This window comes from Poecilia reticulata, chromosome 1 (genome assembly GCF_904066995.2).
Source record: "Poecilia reticulata chromosome 1, P_reticulata-male-v2, whole genome shotgun sequence".
NCBI classification, from domain to species: Eukaryota; Metazoa; Chordata; class Actinopteri; order Cyprinodontiformes; family Poeciliidae; genus Poecilia; species Poecilia reticulata.
The window spans coordinates 27,451,511-27,474,161 of record NC_088830.1 but is presented as its reverse complement, the minus strand read 5'-3'; the positions used below and the strand labels follow the sequence as shown (position 1 = coordinate 27,474,161).

The 22,651-nt window shown below is 37.5% G+C and overlaps 1 protein-coding gene across 3 annotated transcripts in view; it reads left to right on the top strand.

Annotated features, from left to right (window-relative positions):
- Positions 1-2,119: 2,119 nt before the first annotated feature.
- LOC103470154 (slit homolog 1 protein-like) overlaps positions 2,120-22,651 on the top strand; it is a 62,670-nt gene continuing 42,138 nt past the window's right edge. The window contains exons 1-4 of one of the 3 annotated variants that reach the window (XM_081610529.1): positions 2,120-3,667; positions 13,479-13,550; positions 15,299-15,370; positions 15,480-15,551. In XM_081610529.1, coding sequence (XP_081466655.1) covers positions 3,471-3,667; positions 13,479-13,550; positions 15,299-15,370; positions 15,480-15,551 — 413 coding nt within the window. In that variant the 5' untranslated portion in view covers positions 2,120-3,470. The other 2 variants (XM_008418363.3, XM_008418354.3) reach the window with 2 other exon arrangements.

Genomic DNA, 22,651 nt, shown 5'->3' with positions numbered 1-22,651 from the left:
TTCTTTTAAAAAATGACTTGAATATGAAGCCTTTTCAAATTCAGATATTTTCATGTTTTCTATCAAATTTTAGATTAATTTCAAAATGTTGAGATTTTTAGTTGCAAATCTTCAACTTTCAAATCCAAAAATTTTGTTTTCTTTCAGAAAATTTTGAGATTAGTCTCAAAATTTCAGTTTTATTTTCTATCAATTTCTTGACTTTTCAAATTCTAAATTTTCCATGTTTTTTCTAGAAAATTTCTGAGATAAAGATTTCTGATTTGGTTTCTAGCAAATCTTGTCAAACTGAAAAATGTTTTTTTTTTTTAAGAAAATTTCTGAAATTGGTTAAAATTTTAAGTTTTTTCTAGCATATTTTTGACTTTTCAAACTGAAATATTTTTCTAGAAATTTCGGAAATTAACCTAAATTCTTTTTTTTCAAGCAAATTTTTGATTTTTCAAATTGAGAAATTTCCATGTTTTTTTCTACAACAATTCTGAGGTTAATTTCAAAATGTTACGTTTTTGTATTTCTGTGTTTTGACTTTTTAAACAAAGAAATTTTCTTATTTTTATTTCTAGAAAATTTCTGAGATCAGTGTAAGCATTTCTGAGTTGATTTCTTTTAACCAAATCTTCAACTTTTCAAAAAACAAATTCCTTTGATTTTTTTTTTCTTTTTTTTTTTTTAAAGGAAATTTCCTGACATTAATCTAAAAAGTCTCTTTTTTTGTGTGGAATTTTTTCTTTTTTTCCCCTCTATCTACAACGGTCATTTAAAAGCATCTTTTCTTCCAGAAATAATTCGGGATGTGTCTGTGGGAACCCGTCTCCCCGATGGATCCGTTGGTCCTTAACCAGCTATTTTTGCCCCAGAAACAACAGAGTCCCACCCCTGAGCTGTCGGTGTCTTTGTGGCCGATTATGGCCAAATGAGTCATTCTGTTCACAAAAGCAGCAGCTGGGCTCTGGCTGCAGCCAATTTGTTTTTCCAAAACTTCTGAGGCCTGCCTGGTTAAACGAACCCATCATAGAAAGCCTTCAGGGTGGGAACAAGGAGAAACCATCACAAATAATCACTTGTGCATAAAAAACGCCGTGCCACCCCGGTTGATAATGGTCAAGTTTTAAATCTGTGTGTTTTAGGTGAATCATTACTGCATTCACTCCACCACATCTCTGCTGTGAGATACTCGTCCTCAGTTTTTATTCTTTAGTTTAAAAAAGTCTTGGTTTCTGTGGAGATTTATTTGGTGGCGGGTTTCAAACCCGACTGCGTTTTGTCAGCGGATTCGTAATAGACTTCTGAGTAAGATCTGTGGCAGCTGACGGCATTTCAGCTCCGCTGGAATCAACGGAAACGTTTTAATTAACCAAAGCTCTGCCTCAGCTCTGAATTATGAAGAAAACATGATCGCAGTAAAACAATTTAAATGCAAGTTTCCCCCAGAAGACTTGCTAAGCTGGTTGGGTTATTCGGCCTGCTGTGTTTCTGAGTTAAAAAATGTTTACAGTTTGACAGGAAACATGAAAATATCACTTGGTAATTATGTGTTATTGGAAGATTAATATCTGAACACCAATTATAAAGACTTAAAAATGCTAAATTTAACAATATTTTCAATAAATCAGCAATGCTAAGCCTGGTGGGGGCACAAGTACAGCCTGGTAGCCCGCCAGGCTTATAATACACTGGGGGAAACCCTGAAATGTAATGTTCAATAATAGTTCTAAAATTAGCTTTTTTGTTTCTATTTTAAATTAAAATGCAACTATGTTGGTTAAATTATATGTTAGTCTATTTTAACAATGATTTAAATGTGTTAAAAGATGCACAACAGCAGTAGTGAGCAGGAAAAGGAGGTGATTGTGTGATTAGCGTGGATGTGAATATTTAATGATTTGATCAAGTCAACCTTTCAGACCTGTCAGGTTTTCTAGTTCTGGTTCTGCTCTGCTAAAACCAGAACCACAACCAAACGTGGAGAAGCAGCATTCAGCTTCTATGCATCACAAATCTGGAACAAATGTCCAGAAAACTGCAACACAACCGAAACACTGAGTTCCTTTAAATCTAGACAAAACCGCACAGTTTGGAGTTGCTTTGAAACATAACCAATGAAACATTAATCAGCATTTTGATTTATAATGACGGCAATAAGTAATGTTTAAATTGTTGAATTTTGTGTTTTGATGATCGGAACCACTTTGAACTGCTTTGCTGCTTCAATGTGACACAAATAAATTTTATTGATTGATTGATTGAAGTCTGACGGCTACGGTAACGCTCCTTTCACTACAAAAACACAAAATCTTACCAAGTAACTTTGGTCTAGTTTCTACTGCAAGTATTTTATTTCACTTGAAATGAGAAGCGAACTTGAAAATAACTGCGTAATGTGAAGCCGATCTTATTGGGAAATGTCTAAAAATCAGCCACCGTCGTTTTCCGCAGGTCTGTAGTTAACAATAGTCACTCTACTGTTCCCAACTCAGCAACTTTCTTTTCAGTCAAAAAAATCGGCACCAGCAAAAAACTGAAACCTGTGCAGACATTTTCTAACTTCAACTGTAATAAGATACTTGCATGAGAGATTGGTGAAAAATGCCAGGTAAGACTTTGTGTTTTTGCAGTGTACTGGTCCAAACGTAAAGCAAAGTTTTACTGGATAAATGCTGATACGTTTATTTCACTGAGCGGAGCTTCCTCTGCTGCCTCATCTCTCCACCAAATCGTTTTCGTGTCTTCCCCAGAGTTTCCCAGTCGGATACTTCAGAGCGATCACGACTTCTCATCGTGTCGTCGGAGCCCTGGGCTCTTTTCCTCCTCTGGGGAGGGGAGAAAAGAGGAAGAGGAGAGAGAGGAAGAGGAGTGGACCGCCGCTGTCACTGGAGGCGGCGGTGGCTGCTGACACTGAATAGATGTGAGTTCATTCTGGGTGTGTGTGTGTGTGTGTGTGTGTGTGTGTGTGTGTGTGTGTGTGTGTGTGTGTGTGTGTGTGTGTAGGAGGAGTCTTGGTGCTGTTATTTGTAAAAGCTTTTGATAGATGATTACTCTGGGGTGTGTGAGATAGAGAGGGATAGAGGGAGTCCCCCCCACCCACCCTTTTTCTTTTTTCTTTTCTAGTGGCTCACTGTTCGCTGCACAATGACTCAATGAAAAGTGGAGGGGAGAGGCAAGTGCACTGTACAGCTGCAACACAGAGAGAGAGAGACACACACACAGGGGAGCAGAGGAAAAGAAACCAACTGGAGGAGCTGGGGGACAAGTAGAAGAAGAAGATACACTTGTCCTTTTCCCCTCTCTTTATCTCAGTGAGATTCCTCTCTGGGATCAAGTGGCGATTGTTCAGCTCCAGCTGAACTTCACCCACATCCTCCTGCCTCTGCTGCCCACTTTCACAAACAAGCAGACAAGTGTCGGTGTGGCGACAGGAGGAGGGAATCGGGTCCGGATCAACCTGGAGAGCCGTGGAGGACAGCAGGATGCCAGCGGGGAGAAGAAAGGATGGAGCCGGGTCGGCGGCGGGTCTGTGGACGATGCTGGCGTGGGCGGTCCTGGTGGGTCCGGGAGGCGCTGAAGCGTGTCCGGCTCCCTGCAGCTGCCTGGGGAGCACGGTGGACTGCCACGGCCGGGGAATCCACTCCGTCCCCAAAAACATCCCCAGAGGGACTGAGAGGCTGTGAGTTGTTACACATAGACGTATTTTCTTCTTCTTCTTCTTCTGTTGGTTCTGACGACCAAATGGTCTCACACAGACAGGCAGGCAGGCAGGCAGGCGAGGGGAATCCTTCAGAGTGACGGCATGTTGCTGCTTTCACTTCAAGGGAAACAACCAGTTTACCTGGTCATGTTGCTGATTGCTCAACACCTCAGCGCTTAGGTTGATTTCTAAATCTGGGATTTAACAGCTGCAAGAATATTAGGGCTGCAGCTAACGATTATTCTGATGATTAATCGATTAATTGGGCAATCAAATAAAAAAATATTTGACACATTCTCCAGATTTTTCTTTTAACCACTTAAAGCGTTTATTACACAATAACAATAGTACATTAAACAATGCTACAGCTGCAATTATTTTAGTAACTGATTATTCTATTGATTGTTCTGACGATTAATCGATTAATCAGGTTTTTAAATATTAGCTTATTCTGCAGGTTTTTCATTTAACCACTTAAGCCTTTTTAAACAATATTAGAAAAACATTAAAAGATGCTAGGGCTGCAATTAACAGTTATTTTAGGAATTGATCATTCTGACGATTAATCGATTAATCAAATAAAAAAAACTTTACTTAGCTTTTCGGGTGAGTACTTTAAAACTTTCGACAGTAGTGTAAGTAGTGTTTGTGCAATAACTTGCTAACAAGCCTGAGTTTCATTCTGTGTAACTTAACTTCCTGGTTTTGGACATTAAAACATGACATTTTATCATTTTACTTCAGCAACCTGTTTTTTTTTTTGTTTTGCAGCCCATCTACCTCTGAATAGATTAATTGTTTGCACATGATATTCTGTACTGTAAATGCTGAGACTGGAGTCATTTTGCATTTCTGATGACTCAATATTGGTGCATATCTCCAACCTTTGCACTGCTTCAATCTGCTGAACTCCTAATGAACTTTAAATGTAAAACCCAACTTCATATCAACTCAAATCAATACATTTCTAAAGGAAATATGTGTCACCAACATGTTGACCTTGTATTTTTATGTTTTATATTTGTAGTTTCCGTAGAAACCAGCTGTTAGCTGTGGTTCTCTCGTGAAGCGTTTTCTCCAGAAGCCATGTTGAACGTGTTTGTGTTTATACCTGGTGAGGTTATGTGTTTATTTCAGGTTCCAGAGTGCTTGTGTATGAATTATTGATGGCTGTCAGGGGTGCTGGAGGAGATACATTATCCTGCCTCTCCTTTGGTTTACTGTAGCATGAAGGAGGTCTCCACTTTACGCCCGATAGCTTTACGAGGTTGGATGGCAGCTTGGGCCACAAGTCAAAGGTCTGAACCTTCAGCTCTAGTTTTCTACATGAGTAAATGACAGAGACGAGATGTTGTGTGTTTCAGAAACTTTCCTTCATGTCTGCAGACCTGGTGATATGTGTGATTAATGACTTCTGCTTCATATGGAGTAATTGTCTAAATACATCAGAAGTTGTTTTTTAGTGTAATTCTGAAACTGCATGTTAAAGCTTGTGTTGTGATTTTATGCAGGAGTTTTTAACCTTTATCTCAACATTTGTGGAAGATTGTTATTGGGAAACCTCTCCACATTAATGGAAACACTGTAAAAACACAAAACCTCACCAAGTATTTTTGGTTTAGTGTCTAGTGGAAATATCTTGGTGCACTTGAAAAAAGAAAAAACTAGCTTACAATTAGCTTTTCAGCAAGAAACAGGAGCTTGTTTTTAAGTAAATCATTTCTTAATATTAATGAAAAAGTTCTAGTTTACTGTCAGACTATTTCCTGTGTTATAATTGAATTAATCTGCCAGAGTAACAAGAATTTTTTCATCTATATTAATGAATTATTGACTCAAAAGAAGCTCATCTGTCTTTCTGAAACGTTACTTGTAAGATATTTTTTTCTTATTTCAGGTGCACGAAGATATTTGCCCTAGAAACTAGAACAAAAATACTTGGTAAGACATTGTGTTTTTGCAGTGCTCACCAGCTGTGAACTAGGTAACCCTCCGCAGGAGAGGAGCTTTTCGATCAAAATTTGTGGTCACAAAAAATATGTACATTTTGTTTTTATGATGAAAGAAACATTCTTTGTAAATATGTCCTACCCAGAAACTGACATACTAGTTTTAGCTTCACCCAGTTCAAATTCTGTACAAATATCCCATTAAGCACCTTTTGCAACCTTTTGATGATCCTACATTGTATTGATGTTGAGTAAAACTGAGCTTTTCACATTATTGAAAGTATATTTTTTAGCTTTAAATGCATCATTTGCTACAATCATGCGTACACTACTGTTTTACTGTAATAAAATGTTTTTTTTTATTTAAAAAAAGGATTAAATTATTTATATATTTTAATGTATTTCTAATATTGTATAAAACAAATGAAAAATCTGCTGAACGTGCATGTTTTCATCCGATTAATCATCAGAATAATCAATAACTGAAACAATCGTTTGTTGCTCTCTCTCTCAATATCACTGTGACCTTTTGAACTGTTTCCTAGTCCAAGATTTAATTAGCTCGCCTTGCAGCAGAGAGAGACTCATTAAGCAGCTATTTGTTAAAAGTCTTGTCGCCCAGTGAGCATGTAAAGTGATCTGAGTGTGTGTGTCAGCTGGACCGGGGCAGAGAGTTGGCGGTGTGTGTGTGTGTGTGTGTGTGTGCTTGTGTGTGTGTGTGTGTGTTCAGTTACTCCAGTGCTGAATTCCCAGGGAACGCTGCTCGGTCAGAGCAATAACGGGGTCATTTATCAAGGTGACTGCACCAGTCAAACTAAACACCCCTTCTTGTTGGATTGTCATAGCGATGCTGCAAAATGGGCTGAATGCCCTTTGGGCTCTGATGAGTCGGATTAGTGTAGCAGAAAAAAGACAGGAAAGAGGAGAGATGTCTGAATGAGTGTCACACTGAAGAGCCGATCTCTAAAACAACGTTTTATCTGACCAAAAGTAGTGCTTGATATAAAAAAAATAAATAAAAAATGAATCTTTTTTTATTGTTTTGTTCTCCTTGAATTTTTCACATTTTATGATACTGGAAAAACACAAAATCTTACCAAGCAATTTTGTCAAGTAACTTAGTACACCTGAAATAAGATACAATTAACTCAAAAGTAACTTTCAGCAAGATGTAGGAGCTTGTTTTAAAAAGTACTAGTTCCACTGGTAAATTATTTCACTTATAAGATGATAAAAATTTCTTCTTATAAGTGAATAATCTGCCAGTGGAACTTATTATTTACTTAAAATAAGCTCCAATCTTACTGTAAAGCTACTTGAAGTTTAGTTTATTGTATTTCTAGTGTATCTCAAATATACTAAGATATTTACTAGGGACTAGACACAAATACTTGGCGAAATGTTGTGTTTTTGCAGTGTAGAAAGTAAAAAAACTATCATATCTGAAATAAATCATTCAATGTCTTACACTTAACATGACAAAAATTATCTTTTGTTTTAAGTAATATTATCTGCCAGTCATTTTTCTTCAATATTAAGGAGTTATTGACTTAAAGAAGCTCATATTTCTTGCTAAAAATGTACTTCTAAATTAGTTTGCCGTATTTCAAGTGTAATAAGACATTTGCATTAAAAAGTTGACAGAAAATACTTGGTAATATTTTGTGTTTTTGCAGTGTGCAACCTTTTATGTGATTGACAAACATAAAAAAAGTGCAAAAATGTAGTTGTGAATTGATTGTGCTACAAATTTTCTTTTACAAATAAGTTGGAAAAAATGTGTTGTGCCGTCTTCTCTTGCCCCCTTTACACTGATACCCCTCAGGAAAATCCAAAACAACCAATATCCTTCAGAAGTCCCATAAATAGCAAACCAAGTCGTAACTGTTTGTAATTTAATCGAAGTTTGCTGTTTTATGAATACCTCAGAGGTTTACTAGAGAACATTAGAGAAAACCAGCACCATAAACACCAAGGAGCACAACAGAGAAAGTAGTGGAGAAGTTTAAAGTAGAGTTAGGTTATAAAAACGTGTCTTATTTTATAACCTAACTCTACTTCAAACCAAAAATCAGATTTTTTTGTCAAACCATTTTTTTTCTGCCGTGGTCCTTCACGCTTCCAAAGATATGCGACTTCTAAGATCTCCAGTGAGAACGTCAAACGACCTGGAAGTGTCCCGCATGCGCAGTAGAGGGCGCAATAACGTCACACAGAGAGCGAGCTCAGCGTTTTGCCAACCGCCATAACAAAGAAGAAGAAGAAGAAGAAGAAGAAGAAGAAGAAGTGCTCAGGAAACATAAATGCTAACGGTAGAGCACATCTCACGTTTCCGAAGTTGTTGTCCGACCGGAACCTGCACATTAACAACTTAATCCTCATTATCGTCCGCCATGTTTGTTGTTTTTCTTACCGCGAATCAGGACGCAGAATAGTGACGTTTGTCGAGTATAAATGACGTTCAGATTTGAAAAGATCGGTTAGGTATCTTAGGTATCGGATGTCCAAGTTGCCTGGGCCGCATTCGAGAAAAAAAAATCCGATCTGTGTTTGTTCAGACTGTCACGAAAAGATCAGATACAGGCCGCAATATGAGGGAAGAAATCGGAATTGGGTCACTTCAGGCTGCAGTGTGAAGGTAGCCTCTGTCTTTGTTTCTCACCGTCCAAACACACACACACACACACACACACACACACACACACACACACACACACACACACACACACACACACACACACACACACCTAGTTTATGAGTTTTATTACCGATCGCCGCTTTGTTCTCTGCCTCTCTGCTCATCTCTTCCAATCATTTTTCCGAGTCCCCTGCGGTCCGTGAGCGGGAAAGATGCCTCTAATGAAGTGTCATTAGATATGAGTGCGTGTAATGCTGCTAATATTAGTCGCATCCCCTGCTTTGCCACAGGGGAGAAATATGACGGATGAGACGAATGAGTCTGAAACAGAAAGCAAACAGAAAAAAGGCTCTGAAAGTGGAGTGGGAATAAGGAGGACGATGGTTCCTCATGGGAAACGGGCGGAACGATGGAGGAGGGTAATTGGTGTGCAGAGAGGTGAAAGAATGAAGGGATGATAATGGAAGGTGGGGGGAAGTAAAAATAGGTAGTATAGTAAAAATGAAGTTGCATTTTTATGTTTGCATTCAGCTGTTTACTGCAGTTATTAACTAATTTCCTGAACTGATTTTACGTCCAAACCAGACGTGGTCAGAGTTTTACTGAACTTCTTTTTCATTCTTAAAGTGGTTCAAACTTTGATCACAAAGCCCAGACTTTGCAGAGCTGAGTCAATTAAAAACCAGAGAGATCTCCAGCTCTGTGACAGATTATTCTGTTCTTATGTCAAACACGAAAAGAAGAGACAAAACTGGGATATTTTTCCCTGCCTGACTGAACGTCAGCCATGTTTCAAAGAAGAACTGGCCAAAATCTGACTACAGGTGGATAAAGCAGATTCTATAAAATATCTCTTATCTGATTAAAAAAAAATTGTTTGTGTTATGTTAAAATATTTTAAAAAATTGTTTGTGTTATGTTAAAATATTTTTGTTCCGGTTCAATTATGCACTGCCTTGTATTTGTTAGCTACGTAAAATCAAGTCACAAAACATTGAAATTTGAGGCTGTAAAGTGAATACTTCTGCAAGTAAAAACGCTGAAGCAAACAGTATGATACTGGGCAGTGATGGCATAGTGACTTTGAAAAAGTAACTAATCGGATTACTGATTACTCCTTGAAAAAGTTGGATTACTGACTACTTGATTTGTAAAGTAACTAAGTTACATAAAAAGTAACGTTTTAAGTTACTTTCAGCAGCTGTAGACAACTGGCCGCCGCCACCTGTGAAAATTACATTGATCTTTGCCAATACTTAATTGCAAGTTATTTTATAATGGTAACATCAACAATGTATTTTCACTTATAAGGTTGAACTGAAGGGAGATTGTTTAATGGTTACAACGGTAACTTTAGTAATTTGTGTGTGTTTTTGTGTGTTTCACTATTGTCTGGAAAACTCAAAGAAGGATTTTTTCCTCCATGTTATAACAACTGAAATAATCTGCCAGTAGAACTAGCACTTTTTCATAATTTTTAAGAAATTATTGACTCTAAATCAGCTCCTATATCTTGCTGAAAGTTACTTATGAGTTAGTTTTGTCTGTACTGAGATATTTCCACTAGAAACTAGACTAAAAATACGTAAGATTTTGTGTTTTTGCAGTGCAAAAGTTGATTTTCATAGACGCTCTTCATCCAGTCTGACTGAAATTCAGCTAAGTTGCAACAAAGAATTGGCCAAAATCTCAAAGTATAGTTGTATAAAGATTGGTAAGAGATACTATATGCAGACCACAGCTTAATTTCATTTGTATTTCATAGAATTTCTTCCAGTTTGGTTATGCACTGCATTTTATGTTCGCTACATAAAATCTAATTACAAAACATTAAAGTTTGAGGTTCTAAAATGAAAAAATATGAAAAACATCTTCAAGGCTCTGCATAAATTAAAGTATAAACACTTAAAAATGATGATACTGGGTTATTGTTGTAGAGTCTGAAGAAGAAAGATGAGTTTAATATAAAAGCCCAGACAGATTGAGATCCAGGAGCCGTTCTGCTGGATGCATTGTCCCCTCTGTTGTTTGTTTTCTGCGGTTTTCTGGGAAACAAAACCTTCTTTACTCCGGGTCTGTGTATCCTGATACTTTATTGATCACTGCATTTTTCAGGGGCTCTGCTAGCAAGCAAGCAAATTAAAATTGCACACAAGCAACTCATTGGTATCCAAAAGCACTGGGGATGTTTGCAAATTGCAAGTGAGGATAAGTATCTCACTGCTAATCCAGCACTAATGTTTAGCGTTTCTTTTGTTGCATCGTTTCTCTCCGGCTGTCCAAAGGAAGTTGTGTTTTCTGTACGTTGCGTATCTGAGCTGGTCTGGATGTCGTTTTCGTAAGCTGACCTCCTGCTGCTCTCCTTCCCCGTCAGATGTTACCATGCAGCGCAGAGCGGAGCGGGCTAACCGCCAACTGAGGCGGCCGATTGTGTTTGCATGTGCGAGACGCGTTCTGCTTTAATGAGCTATTGTTTGGCCGAGTCGCCAATCAAGTGGAGTCTGTCGCTTAGCTGACCCCGTGACCCAGCCTTGCTGCACAGAAATCAATTAACCACGCGTCATTGTTCCTCTCCTTCCTCCTCCTCACAGAAATTCAGCTACTGGGGACGATTTGCAATTAGCAGAATGTGCTCTCTCTCTCTCCTTTCTCTTCTATCTTCCTCTTTCTTTCTCATAATGTAGACTACACTGACTGTATGCTGCGTTCTCTCTTGATTCTGGTTTTGCTTGTGGACTTTAATTATCAGGGTAATTTCACACCCATCTAGGACCCCCCACCATGCTGTTCACTCCCTCCTCTGCAGCCAATCCCCTGCTTCAGACATCTCTCCTCCAACTAAGCTCTCCATCTTTGGTATTTCAGACAAAAAATATATTTTTCTTGCAACCATAGCTTATTTAGACTTAACTGCAGCTGTGCTTCCATTACAAATGTGTGCAAGTCTTTGTTGGTATTCTGCTAGAGTCAAAAACTCAATTTATGTTGTGGTGTTTCCATTAAATAAGAAATGAAATTAAAATCACCTGTGAATAAGCTTGTTCATGCAAAAACCATGGCAGCAACGGATGTAAACAGTTAGCTAGCATCATCATCTATCAGCCTTCAGAGGAGATGTCGGGCGTTTTATTCAGGCGTTGGAGACAAACCTGTTATATCTGGGATCTGCTACGTATGAGACGTTGTGGGGAAATTGTAGTCTGAGATTTTACAGAAGGGCTTTGGATTCAACATGTTTGAATGACACAAAACTTTTTATGAACTGTGCGATGCTGTGAGCCAGAAAAGAACAAAAACAACCCATCATCCTATTACCACTTTCTGTCGCCTTCTTTGGCGTTTCTGTCAGTAGCAACATCCGGCTGTTGATCATGTGACTTGTGTGATGCAGAAAAAAGTGTTTGAATTGGAGTTTGAGAAATAAATCTGATAAAACTTATAAAAAACATGATTTATTGTTGTGTGATTGGCGCGTTTCCATTAAGTAGATATATTTTCATAATTTTAATTTGTGCAGTTCTGTGATTAATGGAACCAGAAGTAGATTGGAATGATAAATAAGGCAGATATTTGTAAGGTAGATATTTTATTGTGTATTTAATCATGGTAACAACTTCATTTAGCGCACCATGTCCAAGACAAATTTCCCCCTATGAGATAATAAAATATCTGCATTTGTTTGTTTCTTTGTTTGTTTCTCTCTTTTTCTTTCTTTCTTTCCTTGTTTGTTTGTTTGTTTGTTTGTTTCTTTCTTTTTTTCTTTCTTTCTTTCTTTCTTTCTTTCTTTCTTTCTTTCTTTCTTTCTTTCTTTCTTTCTTTCTTTCTTCAGCCTACCCAACATTAATTATTTTCCTTCTAATTCTCATACAGAGGGACATTTCATACATTTTCTTAAATTATGGGGAGGGAAAAATGCACTGCAAAAACACAAAATCTTACTAAGTATGTTTGGTCCAATTTCTAATGGAAATATCTTAATACACTTAAAATAAGACAAAACAACTTGCTAGTAACTTTTCAACAGGATATAGAGACTTGTTTTATGAAAATATTTCCTTAATATTGACAAAAAAAACCTACTTGTTCCACTTGCAGATTATTGTTATAAGTGAAATAATCTGCCAATGTAAGCAATACTTTTTTTAATTCAATATTAAGAAATGATTTACTTAGAACAAGCTCATATTTCTTGTTGAAATGTTAATTGTAAGTTAGTTTTGTCTTATTTCAAGTGAACTAAGATATTTCCATTAGAAACTAGATCAAAAATAGTTGGTAAGATTTTGTGTTTTTGCAGTGGGATTAAAATCTCGATCTGAGGCCAGAATAATGAAACCTTTAACTGAGGTCTCTGTATTTCCTCAGCAGGTGTTTTCTTTATATTTTTGTTCCTGTTTCTCTCAGCCTCATTTAATGGCGGACAGGACAAGGTCAGCCTGCTCCAGTAGGACAGAAACACGACACTCATAAACACACTGCACTCATTTTACTCACCTACCAGAGGAGCTTGTGGGAAAAGTGACATCATCAGTCGGTCCAAACAGTGAGGCCACAAGCTGCATCTGTAATTATGCCAACAAGTAGCAAATGTTTAGGATTTATAAACCAGCTACAAAACAAAATCAATGTAATTTAAAGTGTACAGATTGCTGTAGAAAACTGGGCAAGACAGACAGAAAAACACGAACAAGACAGACAGAAAAACACGAACAAAAATAAAAAGGTTCAACTTTTTACATGGTTCTGTAAGAATACTGGATATTAAAATATATTTTCAGATTTATTTTGGAAGGTTTTATGAAAATATCTTAATGTTTAATGTAATAGAAAATATATTGTGTTTTGTATATTTGCACAAGTTTTTCACGATGTATATATTTTAGACAGTGCAATGATTAACCAGAACAATGTGAAGATATTTTGCTCTCATTTTTCATTATTAATCTGGTTCAATGAACCATAGACTGAGATTGAACAAAACAACAACACTTTTTTATTGTTTGAAATAGAAATATTGTAACATGACAACGCTGGATCTCATAGTGGAGGCTTCAAAAATATGATCTCCAAACCATTATATTACCAATTTCTCACACAATTTGTCCAGTTTTAAAATGCCCGTTTGGATAATGCTTTGTATCAATGTGTTTTTTTTCCCTCGCAGTTGTTAAAAGATTCTGTTGTCTTTTGTTTTATTTTTCAGCGATCTGAACGAGAACAACCTGACGGTCATAACCAAGACAGATTTCTCTGGTCTTAAACACCTCAGAGTTCTGTGAGTACCACTGACTTTTCTCCTATCGGATCAATATTGGTAGATAATACATCTGATAGAATGTTCGATAATTTCACCGAACTCCGATCCAGAACCGCAAAGCATTCTGGGAGATTTAGGCAGAGGAAGGACCTTCAAGCTCTCACAACTAGCTAAGCAAAGTTGGTGGAATCAACTCACTCTTTGGTTACCTAGCAACTCACTCTTTGGTTACCTAGCAACAGCCTGTTGGGCAACTGGCGCAGCAGAAGTTTCAGTTTTTGCCACAGTGCCTCATAACTGCTTAAAAATAACAAAATATTTTGTGGAGTGAAAACTGTGGTTAAAACAAGAAATGTCTTGCAGTACTTCATATATTTAAAACAAAAAAATTAATCAATATTGATATCGATTGATATAAAACGCTTTGGTACATTTTTCAGCCGTATCGTCCTGCCCAACTATAGAACAATAAAAGCTGCTGTTAAGAAAACTCTCAATAAATATGCCCTAACTTTAAGCAGTCCTCTGGATTTAAGCTCAGTGTGGACAGAGTGTCTGAAAATATGTGAGAAATTCTTTCCCACATGTCTTCAGTAGCATCAGGTCAAGTAGGGATATGAGGGAACACACCCATTTCTTAACCCTCGAAAGCCGGAGGGCATGGAAAAATGTTCAGGCTCTGCGGCGACACATGAGCCAACTGGAGGTGCTTGTTTAGTGTCACTGTCAGCCAGATTTAAAACACAGAGAACAAGCTTTCAGCTTGAAAACATTGTGGCCTGTGGGAAAAACTAGGGTTTCCTGTGCTAACCTGGGGATCAGAGCTCTGTCAAATGTGAGTGATGGACGTGGAGTTAACAGCAGGACAAACGGCGTCTCCTGTTTGGAAAAGATTAACAAGCTTTTGGAGTCCTGGGACTTGTAACTCTTAGAAGGGTGTAGCGTGTTTCACCGGTGGTGAGCAGAACAGAGACCATTAAAACCATTTCTCAATAACATGCATCCTATCGATGACAGGTAGGGAAGGTCTGAGCGTATACCTTCCCTAAAAAAGCGTAAAAGAACACGCTTTATTTTTTAAGCTATAAATAAAGTTTTACTTCTGATTATTGATGTATCTGAATATTACATGCACTTCAGCAAATTGAAAATGTCACGTAAATAAAAGATTAATCCAGCCATTTTCTTCCTCTTGTCCACATTAGGTCCTGAGGTCAAAGGGGGCGCATTATGCTAAATTCACACGTTCGTACTTCCATTCAGGTCTCTAAAAACACCCCAAGTGCTTAAAAGACACTCAGCTGGTTTTTAGCAATAAATTAATGACATCTGTAAAACCTCAGGAGTGTAATGTCACATTCGCTGTACAATGGCTGCTGGAAAAGACAAATGTTTTGTTGTTGTCTTACGATTCAGAAACCACTTGCTGCATTGTTGTTGGTTGTGCAGGAGGCTCTACTTCTGCTTTTCAATGATGTATGGTTGTATAATTGCGCACCTGTTTTCAGCCATTTTTACGGGTGTGAGTGTAAAGGTTGAGCTGGGGGGTCATGACCAGCAGCTGCTTATTTGGATCTAAAGTGACAAGATGCCCTGAAATGATGGACTACTGTTGCTTTTTTGGTGTTTAGTGGTGTAAACACAATGACACCATATATTACAGAGTGGCATATTTCTTTATTTTATTTTGGTGCAACGTATTCAGAAGATTTAAACCTTCCAGGATTAGTTAGTTGTATTTTCTTATTCATGTTTTCCTCTTTCAGTCACCTGATGGAGAACAAGATCAGCAGCATTGAAAGAGGAGCCTTTGATGAGCTGAAGGAGCTGGAAAGACTGTGAGGACATTTTAAAGACAATCTGGTTCCTAAGTCCTCTGGAAGACAGATATTCATGTTGAACTCATTGTCTTACTTATTTCAGTTTTATGTGTCTTTGTTCCTTCAGGCGTCTTAACAGAAATCGTCTCAGCCAGCTTCCAGAGCTGCTGTTTCAGAAGAACGAAGCTCTGTCTCGACTGTGAGTACAGACTCCCGTCTATGCAGCACTTATTGGAAACAAACACTGTAACAATTTATACAAAACAAGAAATGACAACGCTAATTATTGATCAATTATATAGGAATGACCAAACAAAATAAATACCTTAAGTTTTTTCTTGACCATTTCTGGACAAATGAAGAACGTGCAAATAGTTTTAAATGTTTTAAAGCTCTGCTTGATAGCATAGAGTTACGATCAGAGGTGGGTAGAGGTGCCAAAAACTGTACTCAAGTCAGAGTAGCACTACTTCCACATATTTTATTCAAGTAAAAGTAAAAAGTAGCTATCCAGAAAATTACTCGAGTAAAAAAGTATTTGATAAAAAGTCTACTCAAGTACAGAATAACTGATCAAATTCAATTATTTAATATTTAAAAATTACATCATCAGATGGACCAAAATATAAACTTACGTGGAAATGTTGATATTTTAAGGACAAAAAAATGACAATAATTTATATAAATAATAAAAAAATAACAAAATTAGACAAAATAATTTTTTTCCAAATCAGTTTCTTTCAATAAAAAAACGTATAAAACTTTCACAGAGGTTTTCCCGTCCTTCAGTGTTTCTTAATGCAGCGCCGCCACAGGCGAGGAGGGGAACAGGTTTTTAAAGGGTTTGATTTGTTTGAAATAGTTCAGTGTGAAAGTGAAACACAGCAGCTGAAAATGTAACAAATGTTGCAGTTTTGGTCCCAAATCGAATCGAGTATCAGGTGTGAAAACAGCCTAAAGCACATCAGACATTATTTCCCCTCAGTGCGTGATGCAGAGGTCAGTTTGAGGTCAGTGAGGACGGCTTCTCCCAAAACACAACTAAGGATTCATTTCATGTTTCACCCAGTCCTAGACTGACCTGCACTGTAAAACATCTGAGCTGCATTTAGTTGTATCTACTGTCTTCTACTCTTTAAGTCAAATAAATTAAAAGTTTTAGATTTTGAACCTAAATGTGAGTTCATGAAAAATAAACTCACAGCAGTAAGTTGTGTTAAGTTTTTATTAATTTTGTCAAACCTCCAAGAGTTTAATAAACTAGAGTTTTTAGTTTAGCACTTAAAAAACTGAAAGAAGAAAAAGACAGGAGTGGGAACTATTTCCCAGAATGCTTAGCGGCATGTTTCTGTTTCCTGAGATGGAAGTGCGTTACATTGATCTGACTCTGGTGTTTTATTAAGGTAAATGTTTATTTTAAAGCTTGAGGATAAAGTCCTGATCACACTGAATGTTTCTGAGCTGAATTCATTGTGAAGTTTAATAAAATTCATTATCAGATCAGAAATTTTGTTCATGCAGTTTGAAACAAGAACTTAAATTATTCTAAAGTAGAATAAGTGACTTGATATTACGAGTAAAATAGTAGAGAAACGTGGCTCTTTAACCAGGTGATGGCAGTTTTTTTTCTTACATTTTCTGAAATAATTATTTGGTTTAACTTGCAGCATTAAGTTAAAACTCACAATTCAAGATTAATGAACTTTAAAACCAATGTTTAGACAACTTTGTCTCTTGTTGTTAAATCAACTTCATGACTTAACAGCAATTAAATCATGAAGTTTGAGTCAAAAACAAAACAATTTTCTTATCGATTTAAATGTCATTTTCATGGCAGCTGGTGGACTTTCATATCTCACTCTTCTATTTCTAATGTCATAATTATATTAACTGAAATATCCAAGATGTTGCTGTAGATACATTTCATTTGGCGAGTGAAACTCCTTCTTGCTCTTCCTCGGGATTCAGCAGAGAAATAAATAGCACAGATCTCACAGCAGTTATAGAAATGATGGACATGATAGGTGAGAAGTAACAGAAAAAGTGTGACTGTCTCGCTCTGTGGAAAGGATTGCGTGTTCGTCCCGATTTTCTTTTTTCTTCGCCGTTTTTGTTTTGACAATTTCACTTTGTGGCTTCCAGCAGCGACAGCAGAAATGGAGCTGGCGCGTTCGATCAGTCAGCACGCGCTGACATGCTCACAGTTTAGAGCCATTAGCACCACCTCCAGCAGAAGTGATTTCTTTTCCTCCCGCTGTGTTGATGGACTCTATGCAGGCTGATGTCCCTGGGAAACACACACACACACGCAAACGTGTGTGTGTGTGTGTGTGTGCTACTTTATGTTTGAGCTCTTCAAAAAACCGCCTTCTGTCCTCTTTAGTTTCTGCTTCTTTCTTGTGTAACTTCCAGTTTTAACTCTAGCGTAATTCAAATTGATACCCCTGGTCCACGAGTCAAACTCAAGGCCCGGGGGCCAAATCCGGCCCGTCTTAGCTTTTTATAAGGCCCTATAAACTCTCGAGGTGCATGTAATAAGAACCTTCAAAAAACCAGATATTTTTTTTATTATTCAAATCAAAGTGGATTTTATCCATACTGTCAAGTTAATAAATCAGCAGATTCAACACTTTTGAATGTATTCACCATCTCCACCCAACTAGCACGAACCTAGCAAAGAATCAAGCGCACCCATCCCTTTCACGGCTCAATCTCAGCAGCCAAATCTGTAGGGCACAGGTGTCAAACTCCAGTCCTGGAGGGCCGCTGCCCTGCAACGCTTAGATGTGCTTCTGCTGCACTACCTGAATAGAATAATGAGGTCATTAAGGCTCAGGAGAACTGATCTACACAAGGAGGAAGTAATTAAGCCATTTCATTACAGTGTTTTGTACCTGTGGCACATCTAAAAACTGCAGGACAGCGGCCCTGGAGGACTGGAGCTTGACACCCCTGATCTAAAGAAAAGAAAAGATGAATAAAAGATGTCACTGAGATGAGTTTTTCCTGTGTCTCTTTGGAGGAAGAAAAACTTTTTCAAGTTTGGGCAAAAGTTGAGGTGGCTTAAGAGACCAAAAAACTTGACACATTGCCAAATTACATCACTTTGAAAAGATGTGCCATATTATTTATTTCAATTTTCATCTGAGTCTCTACTGCTTTTATCAGCAGACCAAGCGCTTAAAGAAAACATCCAGGAAACATTTGATCAACTACTTAAACTCCTTGAAAACAATTATATTTTTTCTGTTTTGTTTGTTTGTTTTTATGTTTTGTCTTATTTCTGTTTGGGATAGGGATTGGTCTTAAGCTGATGTTTCACTCTAATGACTTGAATTGGGTAAATATCACTTGTGTTAGTTAAGCTACATGTCAAAATTCATAAATAAAAACTAAGCAAAGCAACAAAAAAAAAACATTTGGCAATAAGTTAAATTTTTTTGGTGTCTGGAAAATGAGCCGTTTCAAAATAATTCCAAATGTAATGACAAATCAGAATGAACTGCCCCTCACCTAGCAACCCCAGCCCGTTACCTAGCAACCCCAGCCCGTTACCTAGCAACCTAAGCAGAGCTCGGGTTCGGTCAGCTGGTTTTACGTGCTCTACAATGGCTGCTGGAAAAGACAAGTGATTTGTTGTTGACTTAACCATTTAGAAACCGCTTGTTGCAGTCTTATTGGTTGTGCAGGAAGCTCTACTTGTGCTTTTCAAAGAGGTAAAGTTGGATAATTGTACATTTTTCTGCAGTCATTGAGTTCGGGGCGTGGCCAGCAGCAGATTATTTGGATTTAAATAAGACGACGTCCTAAAACATCTCATTCTGAAAGAACTGGGAAGTCTAAACTCTCATTACCTAAGAATGACTTTTGTGCAAAATATGAAATGAAAATGTTTTATGTAGCTCGTAGGCCTATCCTAACCTGTTCAAGTAAGCGTGACAGGTCACCTGTAAACATGGGAAAAATAAAACGTCACATCCTTCCATCACAGTAATGATGTAACGCCCAAAATGGGAACACTGGCACTTCAACGACGACATGAAGGGCTTAATGATCCACCAGCATCACCTTATTTCTTTAACCTTAGATCCGCAACACAAATGAGCTTCAACTTGTTTTTTTGTTGGCTCTACTGGCCTTTATTTGAAAGTAGTTTGACAGGAAAGAGGGTTATGAGAGACGGGGAAGACATGCGGCAAATGTCACCAAGCTGGGAATCGAACCTGCGACTGCCGGCATGAGGACTAAAGCCTCAATACATGGGTTGTGCTTTGCCCCTGCACCACCACAGCACCCTTCTACTTGTTTTTATTAGGTGTTTCTTTCTTGAATTTAAAAGATTGGAGCTCTGGATCCTTAAACGTAGTTGGTCTGGTGGAAACCCGGCTACAACCCGCCCTGCCTGAGAGCTGGTGGTCCAGAAACACCGGCTCTCCTTGCCTGGTGCCAGAGGTGCTGGTTGAACAACAGAAAATTGGCTCCGATTTAAGCACCCGGCTTTGAACGAGCTCAGAAACAACATTCTGGGAAAGGGGCTTCATTAAAATACTGGAGCCATCTGTTAGCTCTAAACTTTATAAGGACTAAATCTATTTACAATGTAGTGAAAGGTGTAAAGAAACAAAATTACTGTCTATGGCTTAGTGGGTCAGGTCAGGTTTAGCTGCAGAAAGGAAACGTATACTTTTAAAAGTTGTATTACATTTACTATTAAGTTGTAGCCCAGAAGTATTTAATTATTTATTTATGAATAGTCCAGAAGCATTCGGATGCAGGAATTAAAACAAAGTGAAGAAACACGAACGCTTTAAATGTTCAGGGAGCTTTGTGCAGTGGATTTCATTTAGAGGTCTTCATCTGTGTCCTTGTGCATTTAACTTTCCCTGAGGGTTTTTACGAGCTTCCCTCATTAGACAGAGGAGCGGAGCTGTTCTCATTAAAACAGGTGACTGGCATGTAATGGCGGCTAATTAACGGTGACTGAATCTGGCAGAGGTGGTGACGGCAGCTGCCTGGCTGTGGCTGTTTGGAGGCGACTCCAACAGTTACTCTGCATCTTATCAATATGATGAGGAGAAACGGGAAAGAAGCATGTCTGAAAAAAATCTCCACATTTCCATTAGCACAGAATAACTTCATTTTGCTCTGAGTGCCAGTAACTTTCTTGCACTGATTTGTATTTCAGCTGCTATGATTTGCAATATCTTAGTTCTAACTTACAAGTAACTTTTCCACAAGATATAAGAGAATTATTGTTAAACAATTTCTCAATATTGATTAAAAAAAGTACAAGTTTCATTGGCAGATTATTACACTTATAATATTGGAAAATGTTTAGTTATAAGTGAAATAATGTGCTAATTTGACTAACATTTTCTCATCAATATTAAGGAATTATTGATTTAAAACAAGCTCCAATATCGCACTGAATAGTTACTTGTAAGTTAGTTTTTGTCTTATTTCAGAAGCACTAAGATATTTACTGCGATGCACTGATGTGAAAATTTAGGCCGGTATCAATATCCGATATTAAAATTCCTGATATTTACCAATATCAAATATACTTCACTATTCTGACAACCATAAAAACTGGATTAACTTCATCACTGCTTCTCTGCTTCAGTTAAACTACCCACAATCCTTTGCTGCATCACTGTCAGTGTCACATGACCAAACTCCTCCTCTCCCCTCCAGAAACAAACAGCAACGAGATGGAAACCAATATTGATTGTTAATATCGGCCATTTTGATTTATAATACCGATTCAGATAAGAGATGTACCGATATGGGCTGATATCCATATTCAGTTTAAATACTGATCAATCAAATTTTATTTGTATAGCACATTTCAGCAGCAAGGCATTTCAAAGTCAAGTGACAATTTATACAGTAATTGATTATGTGTACTGATGTTATGGCCGATAACCAATATTTACTAGGGCTGTAGTGATACAATAATCTCACGATATGATACACGATATTCTGCTCGTGATGCGATATATATTGCGATATTCAGCAAACGATACAATTCAATACACTTTTGCAATTTTCTGAAAGCTTTTAGAGGGACAGGGTGATTTTGGTGACATATTGTGACTGTTATAGAGTCGGATTGAATTAATTTAGCTGAAAACTGATTAAAAGCACCAACTACACAATACCTGGCTCTGGTTGGACATGGACACAGACTTAAAGTCAACAGCTGGACAAAATGAATCAAAGTGGTGAGAAAACATGTTTCTTTTCATTGAAACAGTACAAACTGTAGCTTACATGCATTAGTAAAGTAAATAAAGTGCACCAAGTACCTGCTCTGAACAGTTTGATACCTTTTTAACCTTGACACTTAACATCTGAAGGAATCACTCTAGTGACTAGTTACACTTACTCAATTACTTTTACTTCAGTAACTTTTTTACATACTTTTTACTTTCACTTGAATAATTTTATTATGAAGTATTTCTACTCTTTAGTAAAATTTCTAGATTTTCTACCCACTGAAAGAAAAACAAACATGTTTTAACCAAAAATTCACCAGACACAGACACAGACCTGGAGTTCCTGTTAAAGTTGAATAAGTTTATTAGTGAAAGAAAATAATTTGGAAAAAAATCTTATTTTGCCTGATTTTGTTAGTTTTTGTTGCTTTTATGAAAATTTTCTCTTAACTTTTTATTTTGGTCCCTCTGATTTTGTAACTCTGAAATATTAAATGATTGATACTTTGATTAGTTCTTGAGTAAATGTTTTACCAAATACTCTTTTACTCTAACTTGAGTAATATTTTTGGACTCTGCCCACCTCTGTGTCTGCAAACATTAAGTATTTCAGGTAACATGACAGATTTACAAGACGATGTAATGAAACAAATCCATTGTACAGAGACAGGCGCCGTAGTTTCTGAGTTTCTTGCTGGGAGAGAGTGAAGAAGATAGAAGATGTTTTCCTCTGGACTTCACAGTAAGCACTTATTCTCAGCATTTGCCTGCAGAGACCAATTTGTTTCATCTCTAAACAGAAACATTTAGCTGTGCATCAGCCCTGAAGCTTTTCCCCCCACTACTTGTTCTCCGTACCGTTTATTTATTTCTGTCGCTTGTGTCTGATGTTTATGGTAGATTAGGGAAATTAACTGACTCCTGCAGTACCGCCTGCAGGAGTTCTGCGGCTTCTAATGGAAGGGTGAAAGTTAAAAAATAGGAAGTCTGCAGCCATCGTCTTGTAAGTCTGCGACGTTATCTGAAATACTTATAGTTTGCAGACACAGAGGAGGGAAGAGTTCACACCTCTGAAGTATCA